This window comes from Martes martes, assembly GCF_963455335.1.
Source record: "Martes martes genome assembly, chromosome: 14".
Taxonomy (NCBI): Eukaryota; Metazoa; Chordata; class Mammalia; order Carnivora; family Mustelidae; genus Martes; species Martes martes.
In genome coordinates, this window is record NC_137902.1 from 57,122,223 (window position 1) to 57,130,832 (window position 8,610).

At 33.6% G+C, this 8,610-nt stretch overlaps 1 protein-coding gene across 2 annotated transcripts in view; it reads left to right on the forward strand.

The window, feature by feature from the left end:
• SLC25A16 (solute carrier family 25 member 16) overlaps positions 1 to 8,287 on the forward strand; it is a 48,563-nt gene extending 40,276 nt beyond the window's left edge. Inside the window, exons 7-9 of one of the 2 annotated variants that reach the window (XM_080823471.1) lie at positions 1,836 to 1,998; positions 5,311 to 5,379; positions 6,308 to 8,287. In XM_080823471.1, the coding sequence (XP_080679597.1) occupies positions 1,836 to 1,998; positions 5,311 to 5,379; positions 6,308 to 6,464 (389 nt within the window). In that variant the 3' untranslated portion in view covers positions 6,465 to 8,287. Of the gene's footprint in view, positions 1 to 1,835; positions 1,999 to 5,310; positions 5,380 to 6,279 lie in introns of both variants that reach the window. The other variant, XM_080823472.1, reaches the window with a different exon arrangement.
• The last annotated feature ends 323 nt before the right edge of the window (positions 8,288 to 8,610 follow it).

Genomic DNA, 8,610 nt, shown 5'->3' on the forward strand with positions numbered 1-8,610 from the left:
TCACCTATGCCCCTAAATACTCCCTCCACTCTCATCCCAAATTGTTTTAAAGCAAATCCACTTTATTTCATCTACAGTATTTCAGTATTCAGCTCCTCTCTATGCTTTTTCTTTTAAAGCATAACCATACACTTTTGCTTTTAAAACAAAACTATGAATATTTGCCTAGAGTATTTTTCAGCTTTTTATTTGCTACTTTGTCATGTCTTTGTGTTTTAGGTATTCCTTTTGCAATCATTATGTAACTGGATATTTTAAAAAATTTGTACTTGTTTCTATACTTTGCTATTTGATTTCTACCTGTGGGCTTTTCTTTTTATGTTTTTAAAAATGTCTTTCTTGTTTGCTTATTTTCTGAACTCTTACCCACTGTTTTGTATAAATTTACTTGCCCCTTTCTGTGGTTGTTGGTCTTTAATTATGAGCCCATTACTTGATCTTAATCTCCCAAGTTTCAGACCCAGTGATTCCATCTTCTGCAGACCCAGTGGCAAGATCCATCTCAATAGCTTTCTGCTATTGGCTTCATTGTTTAGAGTCACTTCACCTCTTTCATGGGCCCACAACTCCCAAGTGGGCTCCAGCTTATATTTTTGGAAGGCTGTGATGCTGGGGTTCTTGGAGACCTTCTCAGCCTTTTTGGAAGTCCAGTAGCAATGACAGAGTCATTCAGAGTACCTAGATTGCTGTTATGTTGGAAGCAGAACTTCATAATTTTTTGCTCTATTTTCTTCTCTAGGTTTTTTGTTTTTAAAATATTTTTAACCTAATTATATTATATACATAATTTTGTTTCTTCATTTTTTCCCCATTCCCCAAACATTTTTCATATATTTGAATATTCTTCACAAATGTCATATTTCAGTGAATACTATTCCACATCATTTAGATATTTCTAATTTTTTTAACTTACTTTTAACCTGCAATTAATTTCCTCATTATGAGCCTTTTCAGATTTTAGATTGTCTTTAAAATAGCTTTCCCAAATATAAAAGTATATGAATATTCTAAAATTATATATCATCAATTCAAAATACTGTAATAAGAATTTTGTATAAAGAATAAATGTATATATTGAGGTATTCTCCTAGACTGAATTTTTGTTAGTGCTCATTTCTTGTTAAGCATCAAGAATATTTTGAACATATTTTACAATTTAGTAGATACCAAGTTATCTTGAGTAATGTTTAGTTATTAGAATTGCTTGAATTCTATTCTTGATTTTGTTAATATAGACTTTAATGGGTCTATTATAAAATCATGTAGATGTTCAGCAAGCACCAAGTACATGTTATTGATAAATTAATATTTATTAGATTTCACATGTCTTGTGATCCAATATGATCATTTCTTTCATGGTTACAACTCTTCCCCGAAGACAAAATTAGACGCCGAGTTAAAATAACAATTCTTTGTCACTCCTGAAGTTTTTTTTATCTTATCACCATCATTGTTAATGTGAATATAAGTTGTCATATTTACTCGTAATTATTAGTCATGAATTTTAACTTTTACCCATGTGAAACCTGGGAAACTATTTAATTCTATTAATATATAAAGTGGCATTTATAACCAACTACTGCCTTTATTCAATAAACTGAAGTATATATTAGTGTATGAAAACCATGGCTATACTTTTTGTAGGTGGTTATTTTGTCATCTTTAGGTTATTTATAAATGTTAATTAAACCTTTTTCTTATAGAATAAGCCAAACATCAGAAATCAGGAAATGTATAGTTTGTTCCTTGAGTTAATTGTTTATTATGAAGAATAGTGTCTTTTTATGACTCATGTGATATTAAGCATTGTGGTGAATCTATATTTTGTTTTTCAGGTGTTTCATTTTTTACTTTTGGTACCTTAAAGAGTGTTGGGCTTTCCCATGCTCCTACCCTTCTTGGCAGACCTTCATCAGACAATCCTAATGTCTTAGTTTTGAAAACCCACATAAACTTACTTTGTGGTGGTGTTGCTGGAGCAATAGCACAGACAATATCGTAAGTTTCTTCATCAACTTAATTCAATCTAATCGCAGTTTCAGTCTTGATTTTCAGCATTATTTAATCATTTTATTTTTTCTAATAGATAATTTAAACACAGGATCCCTTGCAGAACATAAGCTGTAATCTAATGCATTTTTCCAGATGTAGCACTTTAAGCATGTTGTAAATAATTAGGTGCCAAATTGACCAAATTAGTTTGAACCCATCCAGAATTCTGTGCATTCATTTAAAAGAAAGAAAGAGGGCCACCTGGATGGTTCAGTCCATATAGGATGTGATTCTTGATCTTGGACTTGTAAGTTTGAGTTCCACATTGGGTGTAGAGATTACTTAAAAATAAAATCCTTTAAAAAAATAAAATCCTTAAAAAAATTTTTTTAATGAAAAAAAAGAAAAAAGCAAGATAGAAAGAATTATGAAGTATGGTCATCATACATATTTTCTTATGAATTTGCCTTTATGAGTTTCTGAAATCTGAGCTGTGTGTGTGTGTAAGGAGACACTTCTCTTGCACTAAATCTTGAAGGGTTCCTTTGTGCCAGGCAGTGTACTAGACTTTAGGACTTTTGCTGAAGGCAAAACAAAGTTATTGTTTCAAAAAGCCTATATTCTTAAGACAGTGGCAATACAATAGAATTATATCTTAATAGAAGTTGTAGTTGGAATATAGACGAAGGTATTACTATATTGTAACTGGGAAGGTGATTTCCAAGAATTTCCCAGCCCAAGAGAGATTGATGAGATGAGATCAAAGAGGCTGGCACACTGGGAAGCAGGAACGTTTCAGGAACAAGAAGAAAAGCTTTCTCTGACTTGAGAAGTATCTTGAAAAAGAGGTAATGTCACAAAGACAAAAAAGAGTATCCGGGCACCTGGGTGGCTCAGTAGGTTAAGCCTCTGCCTTCGGCTCGGGTCATGACTCTGCTCAGCGGGGAGCCTGCTACCCCTTCTCTCTCTCTCTGCCTGCCTCTCTGCCTACTTGTGATTTCTCTCTCTGTCAAATAAATAAATAAAATCTTAAAAAAAAAAAAAGAGTGTCCAATGGTAAGAAAAAGTCAAAGTAAAATAAGTACCAAAATGTAAGGTGTTTATTAGATATTATAATGAAAAGATCACCTTTGCAAAAGCAGATTCAGTGTACCTTTGTGTGGAAGCCGATTGTACGAGGTTGAAGGTCAAGAAGAAAGGTGTATGATTTACTTTTATAAACCTGACTGTGGAACCTTGCTCATTTTCAGAAACCCTCCAGCTCCCTGATTCTCTTCTTGTTTTTAACTGCCTTTTTTCTTTACTACTCACTTCCAATTTAGATCCTTAAAATTTGTCTTTTCTTTCCCACTTCTTTTCTTAAACTGTATTCTACACCTATTGACTCTTACCAAATCTGAAGGCTCCCTTTCAGTTCTTTTGCTTCCTTTCAGTTGTTCTAGTTCTGGGTTTTTGAACAGTAACCTCTCTCAGTATTTTCTTGATTCATATCCTCATCTTGCTACCTATTCATGCTGATTTGTTAAGGCCCAGCCAGACTTTAGTCCTCTGCTCTTTCCATAAATACCTAGAATAGCTCATCTATCTTTATGGTTTCAGTGGTCACTTCTGCACAGAAAACAAATTCTATTTAAGTCTTTGTTACTGACTCTCCATTACTTCTCTAGCAAGCTCTTGGATGTTTCTACTTGGACAGTGCAAACTCCATAGTCCAGGTAGTACTTTCTTCTCTTCCTCTTGGTGACAATCTTCAGCTCCTAACTTTCTTATTCATTACTGATAACTATTAATCTTCTAGCCCTGGTAATATCTTGAAATCAATTTTCACATTCCCAGTTATCACTCTATCTTATTTTTTACTGTAGAACATTACCTAATGTGCTTTTTCTTTCTTTCCGTTTTTTTCCCTTGTTCTACTCCCTGTACCTGGTCTTCTTCCATTCTCTCCTTTCTACTAACCAATTCCTTGTACTCACATATGTCTTTCCCTGTTTGGAAACTGAATCCTTCAGGTTGAGGTTTTTGTCCCTTAATTCTCATAAAGTTTCTTCCTCTTACTATCCCCCTTAAAAAATAATTCCTGGAGGGGCGCCTGGGTGGCTCAGTGAGTTAAAGCCGCTGCCTTTGGCTCAGGTCATGATCCCGGCGTCCTGGGATCGAGCCCTGCATCGGGCTCTCTGCTCAGCGAGGAGCCTGCTTCCTCCTCTCTCTCTGCCTGCCTCTCTGCCTACTTGTGATCTGTCTGTCAAATAAATAAATAAAATCTTAAAAAAAAAAAAATTCCTGGAGATGCTATTGAAATACATACGGAGCTTCAGTGACTGGTAATGTTATTTTTTTAAACTGTTCGATTAAAAAACATGGTTTCTTTTCAATTATAACATTTCATTGAAAATAGAATGTATATAAAAGTATATTATTATTTTTGTTATATATCATTTAGGTATATAGTACGTACCATGGAATAGGAAAATAGAAAACAGCTTTGTCACGCTGGGGAATGTCTCTAAGATTCAATTGACTAATGTTGGGATAATAGTACCTACTTCACATAGTTGTGAAGATACAATGAGATAATTTACATAAATTGTTTAGCATAGGACCTAACACAAGTAGTCAATATTAGCAAAATAAAAGTAATTTTAAAAAATCACTTGTGGTCCCACTCCTATAAGAGATTACTTTTATAAATTTCATTTCAGGTAATTTTTTTTTTTACATAGCATTTTCTCTGTCTTCTAAATGCAGTATGTGTATTGTTGGTTTTTGTCCTTAAGGAAAAATTTTTGTTAGTCTACTGTATACAGGGGGACTTGCTGAATACTCATAGAATAGTGGTTCTCATCTGGGGGTGATTTTGCCCCCCGTGGACATTTATTAATGACTGGAGACAATTTTGACTGTCACAGCTGGCATGTAGTTGGCAGAGGCCATGTAGTTGGCACTTACAGCACAGGACAGACCCTGCACAATTGAGAATTACCCAGCCTAAAATGTTCATAGTGCCAACGTTGACAAACCGTGTCTTAGCTTCCAACAATGAAAAATACCCAGTTTGAATCTTCAGAAAGTAGCATTTAATTTGGCCTTGAGGAATGAATAGAACACTGTATTGTAATGCTGAGAAAGAAGAATCATCTAACCCAATGGAACCACATAAGCAAAAGCAAGACCTTATGGGCTTATATACGGACTCCCAAAACAATAAAAACATAGGAACACATTATTTTCTAAGGAAATAATATATAGGGCTTTGTATTCAATAATTGTTGAGTAGAACACTAAAAATCATTTTTAAGTCCTGCCTTTTTCTTCTAGCTACCCATTTGATGTAACTCGTCGGCGAATGCAATTAGGAACTGTTCTTCCAGAATTTGAAAAGTGCCTGTAAGTTCTCTGTCATTGTTCATTGTCTTGAGGAAATGTAATGTTTAAAGTGAGTAGGGAAATAGGACTATGGTCTTACTAGTTGTCCAGATATTATTATGAGATAGTGTTGCCAGTAAATATTACAGACATAGTCCAAACAAAATAGATTGGACTAATGAGCCTGGCAATTCTGTGTATAATGCTTGTACTTGTTTGGAATGAATTGCTGCTTTATTGTGAATTTTCAGCTTGGTGGTTTGTTTTTTTAATATTTTATTTATTTATTTGACAGAGAGAGAGAGATCACAAGTAGGCAGAGAGGAAGGTGGCGGGAGGGGGGAAGCAGGCTCCCTGCTGAAGGCAGAGGCTTTAACCCACTGAGCCACCCAGGCGCCCCTTAAAAATTTTTTATTATTATATTATTTTCAGCTTGTTTTTACACTTGCCTTCCTAAAGCGATTTAAGATGGCATTTTGGCTTCTTTTAAAAATGCTGTTATGGGGTGTCTTGGTGACTAGGGGGTTAAGCCTCTGCCTTTGGTTCAGATCATGATCTCAGGGTCCTGGGATCGAGCCTTGCATAGGGCTCTCTGCTCAGGAGGAAGCCTGCTTCCCCCTCTTTCTCTGCCTGTCTTTCTACCTGCTTGTGATCTCTCTCTGTGTCAAATTAAAAAAAAATGCTGTTATGGGAGGGTTGGCACCTGGGTGGCTCAGTTGGATAAGCATCTGACTTTGCTCAGGTCATGATGTCAGGGTCCTGAAATTGGGCCCTGTATCCATCCAGGCATGGCGCTCAGCGGGGAGTCTGCTTGTCCCTCTGACCCACTCATGCTGTGTCTCTCTATCAAATAAATAAATAAAATCTTTTTAAAAATGCTATTATGGATCCTGAAATTGTCTCTTCAAGGTGGGTATAATGGTTTTGTCATTTAATCATTATCTTTCAGTACCATGTGGGAGACTATGAAGTATGTCTATGGACACCATGGAATTCGAAAAGGATTATATCGTGGTTTATCTCTTAATTACATTCGCTGTGTTCCCTCTCAAGCAGTGGCTTTCACAACATATGAACTTATGAAGCAGTTTTTTCACCTCAACTAAAGAAAATCATGTTTTCTTTTTCTTAATAAAATCTCAGAGGGAGAAATGAAATGTTACTTTAATTTTAGGAGGAACATTACTTGAAGGGGGATATTTGCCTTGTCACAGGAACCACTGGTTTTTTAGTACTTGATTTTTTTTTTTATTCATCACAAATCAGAAGTGCTTACTGTGCTTTTTGATGCCAAATGTTATACCTTAGAACACTGAAAAAAATTCCTAAGCTGATGCTGGCTAATCAGTTAGGTTATTTGAAACTATTTTAAAGTGTTACTTGGAAGTAGAACTAACTTAAAATGGGATTTAAGAGGTTGCCATTGGCTTTATCATGCTTTAATTCCAAGCTTTAATTATAATCATGATTTTCAAAGACTCTACGATTGGTTATTATTATTATAATAAATAGGCTTGGTTATATTGCAGCAGAATGGTGAAAACTGAATTTTTAAGTTATGTAAAACATATCTTAAACATATTGGGGGGTTGGTGCTTGGCTGGCCCACCCAGAAGGGCATGTGACTCTTAATCTTGGGATCATAAGTTTGAGCCCCACTATGTGTGTAGAGATTACTAAAAATAAAAAAATTAAAAAAAAAACCTTACAAACACGTAGTTTAGATGCCAGCATTGAAGATTATTCTTATTATCTCTTTTCTCATAATTCTGCTCCACTGCATAAAGGGACTGACACTTTTCTCTTTGTTTTTAAATAAAATAAATGTTGTATTTAAAAATTAGCCTTGTAGAAACTCAACAATAAATGAAGAATTTTCAGGTATTGCTCAAATGTTATTACTAGGTACTAGGTACTATGACTGACTTAAATTTGTTTTTAAAAGTCAATGTATTTCCCAAAGGCAGTAATAATAAATACTGAATATCTTTGCTCTCAAAACAGATTAGCGTTATAAATTTGTTTTTGTTAGGTGATTTGGTATACACTAGAAAATTTATTTAAGTGGACTGTGAAATATCCATTAATATAAGATGTGTATGTCAAAGAATGTAAGGTATTTTGTCACGATACATCAACTAGTTCTTCCATGTAAAATAATTTTAGTGCAATATAACCTTAAGTAGAAGTGTAAGACATGATTTAATTACTATTCTTTATATTAAAATGGTTTAAAATATAAGAATTCCATTTACTGTGTTTTGATTACCTTTTATCTTTTATTGTAAGCATGACAGAAATGAGAAGGGAACAATTATGGTTCTGTCCTCAGAAGTAGTGATTTGTAGAATTGATGTGATTCTTTTTGATCAATGCAAACTATTTTAACTGTTCTAACTTTATAATTTTTCTATTGAGGTAAAATTGACATATAGCAATATATTAGTTTCAGGTGCACAATGTCATGATTCAATATTTGTATTTACTGCAAAATAATCACCATAGTAAGTCTAGTTACCATCTAATTGATGTATTAGAAAACTAAGTTGAAAGTGTTATTTCTGCTTCAGTTTTAATTTTGTTTGCATAAAAGATTTTTTGTCATAACTTGGTAAAAATTAGATGAACTGGTTTCATTTTCAAAGTCTTTATTTTAAAATGAATATGTATCTTTGTATGATTTGTAAGTGTACCCACAAGTAGAAATACATGTGTTCTTAAAACTATTTTGTATATTTTCATTTCTGGGCTACATTGTAGCTAAATATTGTTATCAAATTTCAAGATAATTTAAATGTATGAAATAATTATCTCAGTTATGTTATCAATAAAAGAGGACTGCAAATATTTTTTTAAATAAAAATTTGCATTCTATGTCTATTATAGAATACATAGGATATTAAAAATAAATTTTATTTGTATTTTGGCCATTATTTCTCCTTTTTAACTGTTCACATTATTAAAAAAACTGTTCATTGTCGTGAATAAACAATGAATGTTGGAACACTGAAAAAATAAAATTAAATTAAAAAAAACTATTCACATCATTGAAGCACAAATGCTTAACATAAGTAGTCAGAATGTAAGAGTATTTAAAATAGTGACTATATTTATATGATTTATTTCAGACTGATGACCCAAAGTGTATCTTGCCAGGTTATCTTCCACTGAGGATTGACTGTTTCTGTTTTGATTTCCACTGTTACTCTTCCTGCCTTTTGTGGGAATAGCCCTCTGATCTATAGAATGGGA